Here is a 19,228-nt window from a genome sequence, read left to right as displayed (position 1 = left end):
AATAAGCATATTTGTACATTTGTATTCTTAATTATTCACTTCCCTGGTTCAATAGGGTGATTATTGTAAGAAAGTAGCAATGGCTGGGACAGACTTTCACCTTTTAAAAAGACTAAAAATCTTGTCTAATCTTTTTTACGTGAAATAAGCCTACTCATGTCAAATCTCATGAAAAATCGTCAACAGTAAAATCCTGAAAAACTGGAGTAATATGCCGATTTGGTGCACAACATTATATTACACAACATATATAAATATATACAGAATATTTAAAATTATATATATTTTTTACATTGTTCATCAAAGAACCCTGAAAAAAAAAGTCATGATTTCCACTAACATATTAAGCACGCTAATATTAATATTAACGTTAATATGTATAAAACAAAGTAAAAAAAATCATTTGAAATATTTTGTTGCACCGCCTATGTTTTTTTTGTAACTTTATAAAAAACATTTATGGTCACTTTAATCTTTTAAATACATCCTTTCTGAATACAATAATAATGGTGATGCCTTTTAGAAGGAATCACTGAAATGCTTTTAAAAATGTAATTGCAAAGCAGTCTATTTGTAAAAACTCCATTTATTTTCCATTTCCAAGTAAATTGGGCTTTACAATATTTTATCATCTAGTATTGATTCACAGTGTGATTAACGGTTCCCTTTATAGGGTGATCTGTCAGTCAGCCCTGGGAACCTGAATTAATTTCAGGGGCCGACTGCATGAGACAGCAGATCCTCTGTGTTTCTGAATAAAGCCTAAGCCTTTTGTGATTGCCCGTGTGTCCTTTAAGAGAACACCCCTCCCCCTCTCCCACGCCCCCCCCCCCCCCCCTCCTTCCAGCTCCTCCTCTCACAATCCCTCGCCATATTAACAGCTACCACGAACCATACACACTCATCATTTGCCTTGAGATGGAAGTGACGTTGGATTTGGGTCACTTGTGATGCATGATATCATTCGACTCTTGTGCAGCTCTGTGATTTATAAATGCCAAAAAAAAGGAATCTCCTTTCCCACAATGCATTTGTAATAATAATAATAATACATTTTATTTGCAATGTGCCTTTCTGCATGTTAAAGACAAAATAACAAAAAAATACAAGGTATATAAAATCACAAAAATAATTACACCATTAAAACCTTGAAAAGATGCAATATGTCTAGAGAAGTTTCTTAAAACAATTGAAAGGAACATTCCTAATAGAAGCAGGGAATGAATTCCACAACTTAGGATCAAGCGGCAACCTCCCGCAGTTTCTCTTGAAGCCAATACGGAAGTGACTTAAACTGCAATTCATCGACTGGCCACTAGAGACAGGCTCCAGACGGGAGCAGAATCTCATTGAGCCCCATGTTAAAATGCCCAACTTTACAGCAGAAATAAACATGTTTACAGTCTGGTACAAATTGTGGTTTTGGTAACCACATAACGCGCTGCCAAGACGGCAACGGCCAGCTCGACCCTACTTTACGCTTCAAAACTGCTCTTCAGAATCCTATGGGTGACGTCACGGACACTACGTCCATATTTTTTTACAGTCTATGTAAAAAACTGCTTTCACTGCAATCAAAAAAATTTAAACTTTACAGTTTTACTTTATCTGGATCTGATTTAGAACGAGCAAAAGTCGGTGAGAAATGTAACGACCCAAAGACAAAAGAACTGATAAAAATAAGTTGTTACAGGGCTTGACGCTTATTTTTTCTATATTATATACTACACTATAATAACACTGATACTTGCAACATCTATATATTTAATGCATCAAAGAATGTTCTTAGTCTTTCCTTCCTGTGACGGGGCATATCCCAGACAGATGCTACAATGGTTTCCTTTAAATTAAATAGAAATTAAATTACATACAGTTTGTTTAACCAAATAACCGAGGTGGAATAAACAAGCCCGAAATACACAGGGACTCTTATTTTGAAATGTATATGCTTTATTATTACAGGATGCTCATTCAAATTCAGATGAGGGAGATAAAATACACATTCTTACAACTGTTTACAACATATTACTATATAAACACTGTAAAGTAAACATTGTCATAATTGATCAGCATTAGTTCATAAGCAATCACTTGGCATAGATGTGTGTCATTCATTGATTGCGAACTGATCTCAAGCAGTCTGAAGCGCTCGAGCCTGTAGAACCGGATTTGAAATGTGAAGTGCTCTCATTTATTTAATGAAATCATAGCCTTTTGAAGTTTAATAATCACATTAGGCAGTGTCGCAATTTTAGTTTTTTTCACCCCCAAAATATAAGGTGCCTTAAAATGATAGTTAAGAAGCCTTTTATACCACTTAAGGATATTGAAGACTTTTTATGATCTTACATTTAAAGACACAATATGTAAGATTTTTGGATTAAAATATCCAAAAACCACTAGAACAATGTTATATGTTTTATTGACTTTTGATTCACTATCCCAAATGTTTCCAAGAATGTTTAAATCCAGAGAAATAAGCAGATTTAACCAGTACACTGACCATGTCCGTGCATCGCCTATTAATGACATCATACCCGCGTTAACCTCGATTTTTTTTATTTTATTTTGTAGAAACCATGGAAGCACCAAAGACGCTTTAATATGTTATGTGTTTTATTAGACTGGTGAGCAACTGTTTGGATACATTCATAGACAGAAAACCAATCATTTTTCTACATCTCAACACAGTTAGTCTTGTTTAAATCTCGTTTTCTTGATTTACAGCGAGTACCATGTTTTACCATGACTAATTTCGATCTAGCTTACTGCAGTTTGCAACAAGTGTCTCATAGTAGCCGCCAAGCAAACGCACAGAGTAGCATTATAACATAACTTTCAACACACTCAAATGTGTGTAATATGATAAAACAGCGCTGCGTTACCCCACATACGCATGAACGGAAAAAGCAGAAGCGACATAAAAGCTCTGCGAAATCAAGGCGTCATCAAGCTATGCTTTTGTTTTGAATAAGCGACCTCTAGTGGCGCAAAATTACATATTGTGGCTTTAAGAAAACTGTTTATTAAACTTTTTATTCGCACACATGCCCCAAAATACATTTTTCAGTTATTGTTAGTCGCAAATGTGAGTGAAATGGTCGCACTGTGTTATGTAGGAGCAATAGCTCTGTTATATGAGAGAGTTGTGCAGAAGGCAACCCACATTCGAGTCTCAGCTCAGGGTTCAGGTATATTTGTTCATTAATGATGTCATCAGCTAGCCTAGAAATCTAGTCGCACCCTAGCGGCAGCAAATCTAATTTGCAGCCAGGGTCGTCTAGCAACTCTCCGTTGGCTTGCGAGCTGGAAAAAACAAACTCTGGTCAGGCCAATCGCATCATGTATAGAGTCGGTGGGCGGGGCTTAACATAATGACGGCAGAGTTGTGGCGGTTCCACGAGCTACTCGTAAACAAAGAAGCTGGCGAACAGCGGTCTTTCGAATCGACTTTGGCCGCGACTCTGGAAGAATTGGAGTTAAGCTTTTCTTTGAGAAAAGAACAAAGAACGGCACTGAAGTCATTCTTAAAAAAGGAAGATGTGTTCAGAGTTTTGCCGACCGGATACAGCGAAAGTTTAATCTATCAACTGCTCCGCTTCACCTTCTTCGTTGCTCTGGTTGGTTGTAGCGCTATCCTATTGCGTGCAGAGGGAATTTGAAAGACAACCGTTTGTCCCGCCCCTCAGATTGAGCCCTGCCAATGGGGAGTTCCCAGACCCAACATCTTGATGTGGGTGTGGCTTGTCAGGCTAGTCATCAGCGGCTTGTCAACATGACTTTAATCACATAAATGTTGACTTAAATCAACGAGCAAAACGTGCAGCTGAGTTTTGTATATATTGCAGCCTCTTGATAGAATTTGCCGGTAGACCAGCAAAAAAGTTTGTTAAAATAAACAAGCCTAGATGTAATAAAGGCATAAATAAGCCTCTCTGCATCAGACCTAGAGAGAAAGGGTCTTATTTGGACGATGTTCCGAAGATTAAAAAAAAAAGCAACTTTTGTAAAATGAGTATTAAAAGTCAGCGGAGCATAAAAAAAGTGAATTTCATTCACATTGGAATAGGCCTGTCGCGATTGGTCGATACAATCGACTGCGTTGACGCTGTTAATTAGTCGACGTCAAAAATTTTAGTCGACTGGGTGAGTTGGGTACGATATGAAATTGTATACCGGTACTTTAAAAATGACAGCACTCTAATAAGAGCAGTATTTCTTAATTTGCGCGTGTGTGTGTGTGTGTGTGTGTGTGTGTGTGTGTGTGTGTGTGTGTGTGTGTGTGTGTGTGTGTGTGTGTGTGTGTGTGTGTGTGTGTGTGTGTGTGTGTGTGTGTGTGTGTGTGTGTGTGTGTGTGTGTGTGTGTGTGTGTGTGTGTGTGTGTGTGTGTGTGTGTGTGTGTGTGTGTGTGTGTGTGTGTGTGTGTGTGTGTGTGTGTGTGTGTGTGTGTGTGTGTGTGTGTGTGTGTGTGTGTGTGTGTGTGTGTGTGTGTGTGTGTGTGTGTGTGTGTGTGTGTGTGTGTGTGTGTGTGTTGCTTCCACCGTTCACTAAACAATGGAAGCAGAACAAAAATATATACGCGCAGCTCAGGAAGAAGAATGCAACAGAAAAGTGCGGCGCACTCACTCAGACAGAGCGCGACGGCAGTTTCGCAGATTATTGGGTTTGAATGGTAAAAAAATCTGTAAAAATGCACGTCCTGGCGAGTATTCGGGTAAACACAGTCGGATATGTCTTTAGTGAAATGAGAAATCGGGTGTTACAATGAATTTGGTCCGTGCAGCTCTTAAAGGGCCGGACCTAATATTCTGTGTGAAGCAGGGCAGGAACAAGTGAGTTTTTATGGGTTTTTTTTAACCCTAAAACAATGAAAAGTAAGTTCTGTTATACTATTCAATTACTTTTACAGTTTTTTTTTGCCATGGTATCGATTCCGTATCGGTATTGACGTATTTTAGTCTGGTATCGTATCAAAGTCATAATTTTTGTATCGTGACAACACTATTCTATATAAACAATATTTGCTGATATTCTCTTTTTTTATGTTGGTTTCCAAATGAGTACCTTTTTTACATTTTTACTCTTTTAGTTTTACATTTTGTCAAGGGCTTGTTTACATTTATACTTTTTTACAGTACACTACTGAAGGCCAACGTTGCAAGTTAAATTAAATGTTTAAAAAGTAAAATTGTTGAAAATTCTTGTAATAAATGAGTCGATAGATTAATCGATATAAAAATGGTCGTTAGTGGCAGCCCTACATTGGACCGTGTGTTGAGCCCTATTCCTTAAATGATTAATTAGCAGAATGTGGCATAATGGGAAAAATCTATGGAAGCTGAAACTTCTCTGAAAGAAGGAAAATGTGGCTCGTGGAAGAACGGGCACTAGGTACAACAGGGATGCGTTGTCATAACAACCTTTTCTGTAAGGGCCGCCCACTAGACTGTGTCAGTGGGCATTCCTGGGAGTGAGCAAGTGTTGTAAGCCCCCTCCCCTCCCAAAAAAAAAAAAAACAGTGCAAGCTCAGCCACCAATGTGATTGGTCACACCTCCCCTCTCTTTGTGTGGACCAGAGCATGCTGGGTAAGACCCTGGAGTGAATGCTCATTTGTCTGTGGAAGGCTCTCGGAAGCATCCCAAAGTGTGCTTGGATTTTAGGAGCTGGAGCCGTACGGAATAAACCAAGGTAGAGCATGATCTTCTTCTCTCTTTCATCGCAGCCACGGCTGTGTTTCTACTGCACGTTCATCTGCACGCCGTAATTAGGCTGCGTGCTGTCGCGTTGTCAGAATGAATCACAAAAGAGGGGGTGGGGTTGATCCGGAGGTGTTTGGACAAAGAGCCCAAGCTGTGGGGGGATTGTTTACTACGGCAGCGTCAGGCGTGAGCGCGTCTTCTGCCTTCCTCCTCCTCCATTATCTGATGGCGAACGCCTCCGGAACAAAACGCATTCATGTTTGCTAATTCAAGGATGGTTGTCTCCCTATCATCCTCTTTTTCTCCGCTTTTCTCTCCATGATTTCTGTTTTGCACGCTTGTGTTTTATTAACCCTGTCAGTGCCGTGCTCTGATCTCACCAGGGCAGTGATGCAGCTGTTGCAGGCTGGATCAGATAAAGAAGGACTGTGTTTTCCATCAGGCGAGCCCCCTGTTCTGGGCCTACTGTGTAGAGGGGGGTGGGGGTGGACAAATGGAGCAGGACGATCTGAAAATGTCTGCCATTCTCTTCCTCCCTCCCTGCTGGGGGTTAAAGCTGACAGCAACACCACATGTTTTCCATTTTGCTTCTGATAATGCAGCTCTTTGTTGCTTGTGAGGTCACTTCCTGGTTTCCCTGATATCTGTGAAAGTTTCCACGGTTCAGGCTTTTCCACCCAGAGCATCTAGAAGTTTAAAGCAAGGATTCGGTTTTGAGTTTTTTAAGGTGTCCCTTGCGATTGTGGCACGGTGATGGTTATCATATGGCAGTACCATAGTCATTTGATGTGTACCATAGTACTGAATGATTACTATATTTATATGCAATTGACATCCAGAATACTTTTTTTTTGTAAGTATTCGAAATTGTGTCCCTCTCAAAAGTTATCCCACATTTTAGTGGTTTCAGAACATTGTTTTGTGTGTAGTTTTCTTATTTTTTTAATGCTTAATTACAATCTTACCACAGTTTACTAGTTTTACTGTAAGTGATTGAAATTAGTTGCCTTGATTGTTTTTTTTTTTAAGATGCTATATTAGGGGTAATGTGTTCCAGTAAGGTCCTATTCACAAGCAAATGAACTGGCTCTTTCAATGAACTGTTAAAAAAACCTCTCAAACTCAGCATAACTCCCTTGAATCGTTACTGATTGATGGTTTATATGATAGTGCGTGGACAATATTTGTGTAGGAATTTGTTTGGCTTGTACAACAATCAAATATACACATCAGTCGTGATTAAACAAAAATATCTCACTACATTGACCAATCAGAAACAAGTATTCCAGAGAGCCTTGATATAAGAGCTGATATTTGTTAGTAGTTTTCTTTTTTCACCTATATGAAAATCCAGTTTTACTTAAATAACCGCAGGACTTTGAGTCTGAACACACAGTTTGTTGCAGATGTTTGAGTTTCAGTACTCATTGTGATGCAGAGAGCTGGTCACATCTTGCTGTTGAATGCTATCATCACCATCACAACACGCATGGACCATCAGAGAGATCAAAGCTCACTCAGGAAGCAGAGAGCAGCTCCTCCCCGTTGTCCTCTTTCACTACGGCTATTGTGTAATGAAACCAATTTTTCTGGAATAAGACCTAGCTTTTTTTGGAAAACGGCGTTTATGCCAAAGTGCACGTGTAGTAAGAAAAAAAAACGTAATGGTAGTTTGGAGATTTCTTGTTTGTTTTTTTAATTCTTGCTGGGAATTGTGACTCTTTTTTTTATTCTAAACTTAATATGTTGTGTGTTTTAAAGTAAGCATACTTCTGTCTTACCTGCCTTTCAGCAAATCACTTATGGTCTACCAACCAAACATTGCTTCATCTAAGGGTGTGTTCACACTTGTAGTTTGGTTCGTTTGGTCAAAAACATTTAATCCTGGGGCCTATACCATGAAGCCGGTTTAGCTGGCTAACCAGATATGTTTAAGCTTAGTTTGTGCCAATCCTGGGTTTTAGGAACCATTAAAGAGGTTTGGCTTTTAGCCGTGTTCATCTCCATAGTAGCTTACGTTCCACGGCTAACCTGCTCCAGAGCAGGTTATGTTCTGGATAAGAGATCGCAAACTGAAATTGGACCAATCAGCTGTGAGCAAAGTGACAATATGCAAGAAAGTCACTCCCCCTTTTTCTACTCCAATTAAAAGGTCACTACATGGCAAATGGTTTTTAAAGACTAAAGCGTCTGGCTTTTAACAATGCTTATTTATAATAATAATAATAATTTTGATGTAATTTGTATACCCTTAATCCATTACACTTTTCATTTTAGTTAATCAATCATTAATAGGCACTTATTTAAAATTAATATAAATAGCCTATATAAAAGTCATACAAATAAGCTTTAAAATCAACAAATAAAGCAAAAAAAATTACTACATGTGAGCTTAAATGTTCAATTCTCTCTATATATCAACTAGACTAACTTCATAACTTTTACTTGCATTGAGGTAGTAAGATTTTTCTTTAAGTTGTCCATTTTTATAGACAGCTCTTTTCTTCTTGCTGTGTAAATTTGCTTAAATTCTTAATATTTTTCAATCATGTAATATTCTGCAGAAGAGAGAAATGAATCTCGCTGCTTCTCTCGCGAGAAGTGAATCTGTTTCACTGATCCACAGCGCGTGATTGGCTGTTCACTACTGATGTCACAGCTAAACTCCTAAACTCAGGATCAAAGCCTGAGATGACAGAGAAAGCTTATGATCAGCATCATGGGACCAACAAAGCCTGAATAGATTGGTTTGGTTTTGTCAACTCGAAATTAATCCTGTAAACCTGACTTTGTTAAACTACCATCATGGTACAGGACCCTGGTCCGCTTAGCGTTCACATTGGCATTTTTAACACTGAACCTAAAGATACCAAACCTGAAGGCATAGGGATATGTTCACAACCTTATGGTGTATATTTCGAGACGGAACTTACCGAACATCCAAAACAGTGCTGTGTGCTGGGCTATATGATCTTATTTTAATCAGCTGAAAAATCGTAAAGAGCTTGTAAAGAAGTCAAAACAGCGACAGGAATCCCTCCGTCACACACACTAGCGAAGATCTTCTGCGAGGAGACGCGGTTCTGATGCCTGTACCGAACTGTGATGGGCAACATTGCGTCTATGACAGGTTAATATAGGTATGCATGAGCATTCTGTCCTTTTTAGAGTCACATCTTGTGACATCAAGTCCTGTTTTTGGTTTGGTTACATGTCTTTGGTCTGTTTTGCCTTCATATTTAATTCGAACCACACCAGAGTTTGTTTGGAAATTAATTAATTAATTTGTTACATTTATATAGCGCTTTTCTAGGCACTCAAAGCGCTTTACATTTAGAAGGGGGGAATCTCCTCAACCACCACCAATGTGCAGCATCCACCTGGATGATGCGACGGCAGCCATATTGCGCCAGAACGCCCACCACACACCAGCTGATTGGTGGAGAGGAGACAGAGTGATGAAGCCAATCTGTATATGGGGATGATTAGGAGGCCATGATGGAGAGGGGCCAATGGGCAAATTTGGCCAGGATGCCGGGGTTATCGAAGGACATCCTGGGATTTTTAATGACCACAGAGAGTTAGGACCTCGGTTTAACGTCTCATCCGAAGGACGGTGCTTTTTACAGTATAGTGTCCCAATCACTATACTGGGGTGTTAGGACCCACACAGACCACAGGATGAGCGCCCCCTGCTGGCCTCACTAACACCTCTACCAGCAGCTACCTGGTTTTCCCAGTTGGTCTCCCATCCAGGTACTAACCAGGCTCAGCCCTGCTTAGCTTCAGTGGGAAACCAGTCTTGGGCTGCAGGGTGATATGGCTGCTGGCTAAAAGCTAGCAAATGGACCGAGTCCCATCTTTTCCGCTTGTTTGGTGCTCACCAGGGTTCGGATGGCAGCGTTCACACTTAATCAAGTGAACCGCACTGACAGTGCAGTCACACCAGGGTTCATTTTAATGGAACCAAACATGCTAAGTGTGAAGACACCCTAAATGTCCATGAACAACCCTGATAAGATTTATAATGTGTCCCCTTCACTTGGTAGATGATTAACTGGTAGAAATTAGTCAACCGGTAGAGATTTTGGAATATCGTCTCTATCGCGGTTGTGCTCATGTGACATTTCTGTACTATGCACTCACGAAAGCGTATTGTTTGCATATGATTTTAATAGGGGTGTGACGAGACACTTATCTGATGAGACGAGACATGAGATTGGGTTCACGAGACGAGATTTTTACATAGTATTTTTAAGATATCCTCAATGATGAAATGCATGACTAGAAAAATTGTTTGCAGGTGCATTTGAAATGTTTTAACTCATCATCTTGTATTGAATGTCATTTCAGTTCTACTTTCTGAGTATGAATTATCATATGCAGTAAAAGACAACAAGCACTGTAAAGGTTTTGCCAAAAACTCAACAGACTGCCTTCTCTCCTGTATGATTGTCTCTTCAGACCTTAGAACTGCACATGAGCTTCTTTTGACCTCCTAACTGAACTCCTTCCCACAAATTTATCATAGATATTAAGTGCAAACAATAACCATAATCAAAGTACTCAATATTCAAAGTGCAAATAGAGACCACATTTTTCTTCAAGCATTATACAGAGCTAAGAGATGGTTACAACGAGAGAGCTTTTATATTGGGAGATATTTGTTCGCTTTCAAACAGTATTGAAAATGTATTGAAATCTCGTTTATTTTCAATTTCGCGATCGTGCGTACTCTGTGAAAGCGACTGTTATCCACCTGAATTAAATTGTTTTTATTTCTATAAAAAGCAAAACTACAGTGGAGGCGTAATGTAAACGTAGCGTTGGCATATTCTATCCTAACTTCCCGCTCACACTCCGTCATGAGGTCATGACAATATGACGAGAGACAGCTTTCACCTCAAAGAGAAATCTCGTCACAGTTTAGTCGCACGAGTTCTCGTCACACCCTTAGTTTTTAAGCATTGCGGTTTAAAAACATGGGATTTTTAAATCGTTGAAGTGCAATAAGCCGCGAAAGACAACTCATTTCAGTATATGCGGTGTTCAGTAAACACCGTAATTTATGTCTTAAGTGAACGTAAACAAGAAAGAAAACACACAAGTATAATGGATCCTTACCTGCTATACATTTGATTACTTTACACAATTTATGCTGTATTTCTTGTTTCTAGTGCTTGAAGTTTTTCTGGTAGGTCGGTTTCATTTGTGTCTGTTCTATTGTAGTTTGTTTTCTGTGCTCTTTCTTTATCACTGTTTATTTTTCTTCAGTAAGCTTGAGAGTTTTTTTTAGGCTAGTAATAGTTTTTTAAATGATATTGAAAATGGTGATAAGTGACAATTTCAATGGTATTAAAAAATGTTGATATCATAACCTTATTTAAAGTAAAAAATAACTATATCTTGATATCAGATTTTGGTTATGTCGCCCACCCGTGGATGCAGGGTTGTCCAGTTCAGGAGCTCTGTGTGAGACGGACTGTAGTGATGAACTGAGAAATTGCTCCGACCGCTGGTGAAGTGATGTTTGGACTGCAGTGTGTTTACTATACAATGTCTGTGGTCACGAGTGACTGGGCCGCAGGACCGCAGTCCCAGTCTGGCGGTTGGAGCTCTTTCCTGGAAGGAGAGGGAAAACAGTGATGTCAGTGTCTGTGAGGAGAGGTGGTCTGGCGTAAAATATCTCGCAGGGGAGATGGAGAATGAGGATGAGGAAACGGCATTATATGATGAAATACGGTATGTCCATGATCAGGATGTTGAAGCCTGTAGTTAAAGTCCTTAGTTAAACACTGTCTTGTTAAGTTATTTGTGTAAATATATACTTGGTTCCTTTTCATTTGCTTATTAGTCAAAGTTTGGTCAACTTTACAACTTCTGGCTAAGGACTGCACACTTACTAGAAGTGATTTGTTTTTTAACCAGCATGTAAAGCGACTAAGCACTCTTTTTGTTTGTTGTGCTTTTTAGGGGTGGATTTATCATACCACTTTTTTGGGGCTAGACTCACTGCAGAACGTTGAGATATGGTGTGTGACACAGATAGTTTACGGTCCCGAATTGTACTCGGAGGCGGACAGTAGTGGAGTATTTTTACTCTGCTTAAGTACATTTTGTAGTGTCAAGTGTTTTTTCTTTGGAAAACTTTTACTTCACAACATTCCAAAGCATAATGTCATACTTTTTACTGCACTATGTTCCATATTGAATATCATGTAATACTACTTAAGTAATTACAATTTTACTTGAGTACAAGAAAGTACTATATTTTTAATGTAATTAAGTATTAAAGGTAAAACTTTTATTTATGAAATGTAGTGCAGTAAAAAGTATGACATTATATATTATGCTTTGGAATGTAGTGAAGTAAAAAGTTTCTGATAAAACACTGATAAAGTACGTATATACTTGAAAAATGTACTGGAGTAGAAAGTAAAAAACTTCACTACTGTCCGCCTCTGATCGCACTGTACTGAACCATACCACACCTCGGTGGAAACAAGCCTTAAATGTACAGTGTTACCAATTCTTCTTTTTTTGTTGAGTGTCTAGGAAATAATCGTTGCTTATTTTTGGATGGACAGAAATTCAGATGTTCATAGATAACTTGTTTTCTAGGTTTGTGCCTCAAAATGCTAGTATATTTCAAAGCTTTGATGCCATTAACCTGGCAAACCATGACAAATCCAATTGATAAGTTCTTCTTTGTAACATGGCCAAGGCTTGACATTAACTTTTTTGCTCACCAGCCACTGTGGCTTGTAGTTTTCCAACGTTACTAGCCACTCAGCATTTTCACTGGCCACAATTTTGTTGTTAGGAAATTTGTTGTTGGCTATATGTACATTACCACTGTAGACATCCAAATCAAGTCTACATGATATAACATGACAGGTCTTCAACAGGTGTTTGTCTGGGAAAAAAAAAAAGATTTTTATTTCTATCAGCTGACATATTTAAATCTAGCATAGTTTGTGTATAAGCCCATACAGTAGCCTAGTGAAATGCATATCCATATATTTTCATGTGATTTGACGGTTTATTTTATTAAATATAAAAAATCTAAAAGGTGTGCATCATACCTGACACCTAGATGAACACTTTACAGTTGGTTTTATGACTGTAAATCATTATCTTCAAATGCTACTGAAGTTAGAAACCGTGTATACCAATGTCGTTTGTAACTTTAGAGATGGTCCCTAAATTTGTGAATATCGAACAACCAACGTTAAGCCAGCTTTAAAGGGTTAGTTCACCCAAAAATGAAAATTTTGTCATTAATTACTTACCCTCATGTCGTTGTCCTGATTCATAACGCTTCGAAGCTTCATGGTGCCGTGTTTTGAAATCGTCATCATTATATAAGTCGTTATTTAGGGGTTTTTTTGCGCACAAAAACTATTCTCGTCGCTTCATAAAGTTATTTTAGAACCACTCTAGTGAGATGGACTTTGTAACGACGTCTTTAGTACCTTTTAAGGGTCTTGAGAGTGAACCGTGCATTGTGCCAATGGAGGCCTTTCTGAGCCATCAGATTTCAACTAAAATATCTTCATTTGTGTTCTGAAGATGAACGGAGGTCTGACGGGTGTCGAACGACATGAGGGTAAGTCATTAATGACAGAATTTTCATTTTTGGGTGAACTAACCCTTTAATACCAGTCACATCAGGTGCGCTATGGTTCTGCTGTGATAATTGTTTAAAACTATTTTCGCTGCTGAAATGGAGCAAAAACAGACGATCACTGACACTGTATGATGAATGAATCTCCTACGTACATCGCACACACATCTCTGCTTTGACGAGAGTGCAGATTTCAGTGATTAATAGCGCGCTTTGAACAAAACTCTGGCGTTTCAGCGATGACTGACTAATCTGAACGCCTCTGATTATATGACATTACATTCATAAGCTCAACAGAATCGCGTGTGATTGGTTATAATGCGCAACGTGATTATAACAGATGCCTTTTGAGAAGACCCGCAAAAAAGGGGCTAGTGGGAGTGACTGTGTTACACGCCACAGCTGAAATCGACCCGCAAATGGCGGGTTGGCGGGTGTTAATGTCAAGCCCTGAACATGGATAATATGTAGGGGTGTAACGATTCGTTTTAACAACGATACGATTCATATCACGATTTGAGGTTGTCGATACGATTCAAAGACGATATTGGTTTATTTAGAACGATACGATCCGAAACGATTCAGTGACTTGAAATCGATTCAGTAACTTTTTAGCCAAAAATTGTGTGACTGAAATAAATATCTGGATACTGGTCAGTGCAGGTGAAGTTTCCAAGATTCCTGTTGTTTCTTGTAAGGGAATCCGGTATATCAATTAATTATGGATATAAACAAACAAGTAAACAACAATTAATGGCAAATGCATTCAAATTTTATTTGAATAAAGTGCAACCAACAGTTTAGGTTGAATTAACAGGAAGTTAACCTTTTCTGCTCTCATTTTCAATATTCAATACATATTCAATAAAAGCACAGTAAGTGCAACCAACATTTCAACAGTAGGTTAACCTGCTACTTCTGCTTTTGTTATCCAACATAATAATATTACAATATTAATATCAAAAATAAAGTGCAACTAACTTCTCTTCAGGTTTAATTAATAGTAGGTTTACCAGCTACTTTTGCTGTTGTTTTTCAACATTAAAATAATACAAATACAATATTAATATCAAAAATAAAGTGCAACCACCATTTCTTCAGGTTGAATAAACTGGCTGAACCTGCTACTACTCTCAGTTTAATAAACAAACAATATTTAACAAAAGATAAAATGTAACCAACTACTCTTCAATGACTCTACAGATTTCTTTTTCAAAAATATCACCATGATCTGACCGCAGAACACTTCTCTGTGCGTTCACTATGTCACCAGCAGTACAAAAACTCGCTCTGCTGGAACACTGGTGTCAGGAATGCACAGGTAACAAGCAAGGGTTGAAAGTACAGGTAGCTCTTTCTCTTGGTGGCTTGATAATTTCTCGCTCGTTGGCTTCTCCTCTTCCATGCGCCATGCTATGTTTTGTTTTCTCAAGCCCCGTTCACACCGCCAGCAACACGCAGCGACAAAGCGACACGATCCCATTCATTTCAATGAGCGCTGCTGCTGGTGCGTTGCGATGATGTCACAGATAGGCAGACTGAATCGAGTAACGTTTAACGCCTTTATCATTAAAAGTGCTAAGAAAAAACATCCCTATAAAGTCTGACGTGCTTAAATCCAATGCGTTATTTCCTATGATCGATACAATCGATTGATTACCGTTTAAAACGATGTTAGATCGATATATGTCGTCCGGAAGGCCAACTTGCCGAGCACAGATCGATGTAGTTAGATCATAGGAAAATAAATCGATACATCGATGTAGTAGATGAATCGTTACACCCCTAATAATATGATATATGGCTATATATTGTTTTATGGTGGATTTAAGCAGGTTTCAGTCAGCTATTGGCATTTTTGTGTGCAGTATGCATCAGGCGGTCTGTGCATTTATTCTGGTTAGTTTATTCACTAGTCCAGATTCTTGTTTTGCACTTAAGGGTATTCTTCACTGTACATATATTTGTGACAAGATTGCTTTTGAACCCAGACTGCACACTATAATTGTTTGGTGCTCTGTTATTCTCGTGTTACTTGGTACAACTGGGTTTTTTTACCAGGTTTGACAACATCCTGGACATTGTAATGTAATGACAAGTAACGCGACCAGGCCAGACTGTAAATGGGATACCTATGCATTTCTTTCGTTCATGTGATTCTTCTCTAGAAGAAACACAACCTCCATGTTCATCTACAATCAGGTTCCTGCATCTACAGCCCCTGATAACTTGTATCCGGCTGTGGCATCAAACAGATCTTAGGTCAGCGTTTCATCTTTTTGGTTATGCTTTCCACCTTCACATAGACACTAGCTCACTTTGTGCAATTCTCACATGTGTTTTGTCTTAATCAGCTTACCCTTGTACTTCACCAGCCAGGAAGGTGCTTTAACAGTTTGTTTCTGTCCTCGTTTTGCACGCCTGATAAGCCCGATTTGGATCCTAAGAGCCAGGGATCCATCCATGCTGAGCTACTTACCCAGGTGCCAAGGCCTGCTGACTGGGAGTGATGCTTCCTCTAGGTGTCTCTTCCAGGGCCTTTACTGGAGAGTATAGCACCAGATGTTCTGTGCTATTTTGGGAAAGGTCTTTGAGTAGTACAGAATGTGGGTCAGTCCAGAGAGCAAGAGTTAATTCGGTAGTTAAGGATGATATAGTTGTGTCAAAGGTAGAGATTTGATTTCAGCAGGCTAAAGGTGGGAAATGTCATTTCTGCTGCAGTGCTTTTCAAAAACAGTGACTGAAGATAAAAAGTGATTTTTGTTGGACTGCCAGCAATTTTTTGCTGAGTGCAGTTTTGGGAGTACATTTTAGAGGACACCTGGTAAGGGTTTTTCAAAGGCTAATCCGGAGTGGTGATTGGCTGTCGTGGCTGGAGAGTATCAGTCTACGTCATCGGTCATCAGCTTTTCTCTTCATTATTCATGAGGATCAACTTTTTTAATCCAATCACTGGACTGTATTATCGCATTACAGCAGAGAATTCAAATGTCACAAAAGATCGCTTCAGCGATGTTCGTTCACTAGCCTGTTCAGATTTGCATTCGGACACGAGTTGTAAGTGTGTTTCCTCAGTAAAGTAACACAACAGTGTTGTTTGCATTTTCCCCACAATGCAGTGAGAGCTGGATTTTGAGTGTAACAGTATTTAATGCGTAACAACAAACGGAGCGCACACGAGAGAAATTTCACGCCACAATGAGTTTAGCAACAAGGATAACAGTTCATATCTGGACCGGGTTTCCAGTGGGTTTTTTTGGGACATATTTCATATACTAGTGCTCCAAACATGAACAAGCACAGTGTATGTGCACTTATTTTATCATGTCTTTTTCATATGAAATATATATGTGCAAATAAAGATAATGTTGTGCACAATAAATATGTGCAAATAAAGCTGTTTCCATCCAAAGTTGCGAATTTAACTTGTGCGCAAAATTGGAATATCGCACAAAAAATTTGCAAATAAAGCACCATCCAGTGAGAGAGGACAAAATCATCACTTCCTGATAAACTTGCACTAAATATCACTAAGAAAATTAGGAGAAGCCACTGTATATAATAATTTTAGAATATATATATATATATATATATATATATAATATAATTAATAAAAAAAATAAAAATAAAAAATAAAAATTATTTATATAATAATATATATTTATATTTATATAATATATAATATATAAAAGAAACGCAGTTATGGAAGTTTATTATACCGAACCACTTTGTGGACAGATTTTGCTCAGGCATTTCAGAACTACCAAAACAGCATTTCAGATGCTTTGCAAAAAGATCAGTCCTCTGGTTAGTCCAGTAATGCCATCATATCGTATTCGGTAAATGTGTTTCCATCGTAGTAGTTTATGCACATGTTTTCTTATCAGATAAAAAATGTATCTGACTCAAATGAACGCATAGGTTTTTTTAATGCACGTTTTTAGAGTGTATACACATCTTGGCATTTCCATCCAGCAGTTTTTATGCAATATCCATAAAAATAGGTGGATGGAAGCATAGCTACTGATACAGCGGTATATGTCTGATCATGAACACAATCACGCATCTTATTCTGATGCACAGAAGACAATGATTTAGACAGAAAATTCAAAGAAAAATTAACAAAAATTCCTTTATCCATCCTGTGTTTAACTGATGCGTATCAGTTGTTCAGAGATTGTAGTGCTTATAAATGTATTATTAGACCTTTTTAAATGTTCTTCCTCATTTTTCATATAGACCAATATCAATAAAAGAATTTATCAAAACATTTGATTTGTTCATGGTAGTTGTTAGTAGTCTCTAATGGTAAGATTTTTGTGAGTTTATTGTCATAGGGTTACATTTTTTTTTAATGCGTCAAGGTGCCGCCACCTCTGTTGTTTGTTTTTCTCCCCTCATATTTTAATATTAATTTGTCTGTACAATGAGTGTGTTGTAGGTCTATTTCACTGGTTCATATTTACCAAAAATTCTTTCATATTTTCAGTTACAATACTGTGAATGTCAAACCTATAGCATTTTAAGTGTTACAAAATAGAAAATTCAAATAATGGCCATTTATTATTTGCCATACAATCACAATGATTATTGGCCTGTTTTCTGCCAGAATTTTGATATTGATATTGTGCATCCATAGTATTTTTTTGTTGTTGTTGATTTTAAAATGATTTTTGGTTTTCTTGAAATGGTTAAATATTGGACGTCATTCATGTTATTAGTGTATTTTTTTTTTAATGACTTTGCTCAGTTCCTCTAGAAAGTCAAGATGCCTGTTCTGGACTCCTAAAGCCACCAGTGTAACATGTTATCCTTTGACCTCTATACCACACTAAGTTAATCTTTGACCTTTGATCTGTCCTTTGCAGGTGATGTGTCTCCCATCAGCATGTCTCCCATCAGCCAATCCCAGTTTATCCCACTGGGAGAAATCCTGTGCCTGGCCATTTCTGCCATGAACTCCGCCCGTAAGACTGTCACGCAAGAGACTCTCATCGAACACCTAGCAACATGCTTCCCAGGTAACGTCCTTCAATGAGAACACAGAACATAAGTGCAGGAAATGTGCTTAATTGTATTGAAAGTAATGTCACAATGCAAAACATCTTAATGATCCAAAAATAGGCTTCATTTTCTAAATGCAAATTATGAATTCTTTTTCATGGTAAATTTAAGGTGATATGTGACCTGGGTATGTTTTTGTGAGATTTACTTAAATGCCGCTTCAGATCTCATGCTCTAACCCCAAGGCTACAGCATATACATGAATGACGTGCTCTGTTATTTTCATGCTTCTCAAAATATGCTGGAAGCATCTATAAATCTTACATGCTGAATTTGTTTTATAACAGTTCAGTGATTTTTAGTTTCTTCAGTTTTTGCCAGTAACACCAGTCGTAACCGTTTACACAGCCATTTGCACATGATAATAGCCATATCCTGGAACATCTGGATAAAGTCTCATATTTAGAGCACTATAAAGCATGATGTGGTCACAGCAGTGATATGGAAAGTTTAACTTCCGTTGTTATATGCTTTAACTGCAGAAACACAGCACAGGATAATGATGTTTTGCTGAAATTAGAGGTTAAATTATGGGGAAAATGTGTTGTTATATTTTCTCAGAGGCTGTGATATACACGCAATAAATCAGAAGACATTTTTAAAGTGGCTTAAAGTGTAACTACACACAAATATTAAATATTCTTTGAAATACTGGCTTTAGAGGTTGTTTATTTGAAAACACTGTATCAGTGTGCAAAACTATACAAATACATGCTTTGGCTGGTTGACACATTTAATACATGAGTTCCGACTAGGGCTCTACGATTAATCGAAATTAAACCGCACATTATTTTCTTTATTGTATTTTTTCATGTGCAGCTTGTCAGTGATCAGTAG

At 38.1% G+C, this 19,228-nt stretch overlaps 1 protein-coding gene across 5 annotated transcripts in view; it reads left to right on the top strand.

Moving 5' to 3' along the window:
• The window catches only part of stox2b (storkhead box 2b), a gene marked incomplete at its 5' end in the record, with an annotated part of 67,511 nt that overhangs the window by 24,822 nt on the left and 23,461 nt on the right, over positions 1 to 19,228 (top strand). For 2 of the 5 annotated variants that reach the window (XM_079838332.1, XM_079838335.1), the window contains one exon: positions 18,196 to 18,348. In XM_079838332.1, coding sequence (XP_079694458.1) covers positions 18,196 to 18,348 — 153 coding nt within the window. Of the gene's footprint in view, positions 1 to 5,574; positions 5,690 to 15,556; positions 15,590 to 18,195; positions 18,349 to 19,228 lie in introns of those variants that run through there. The other 3 variants (XM_079838336.1, XM_079838333.1, XM_079838334.1) reach the window with 3 other exon arrangements.

The sequence above is a fragment of the Gobio gobio genome, assembly GCF_949357685.1.
Source record: "Gobio gobio genome assembly, chromosome: 16".
Lineage (NCBI taxonomy): Eukaryota > Metazoa > Chordata > Actinopteri > Cypriniformes > Gobionidae > Gobio > Gobio gobio.
Note: the sequence above shows the minus strand (reverse complement) of the source record. Positions and strands in the feature narration are given on the sequence as shown.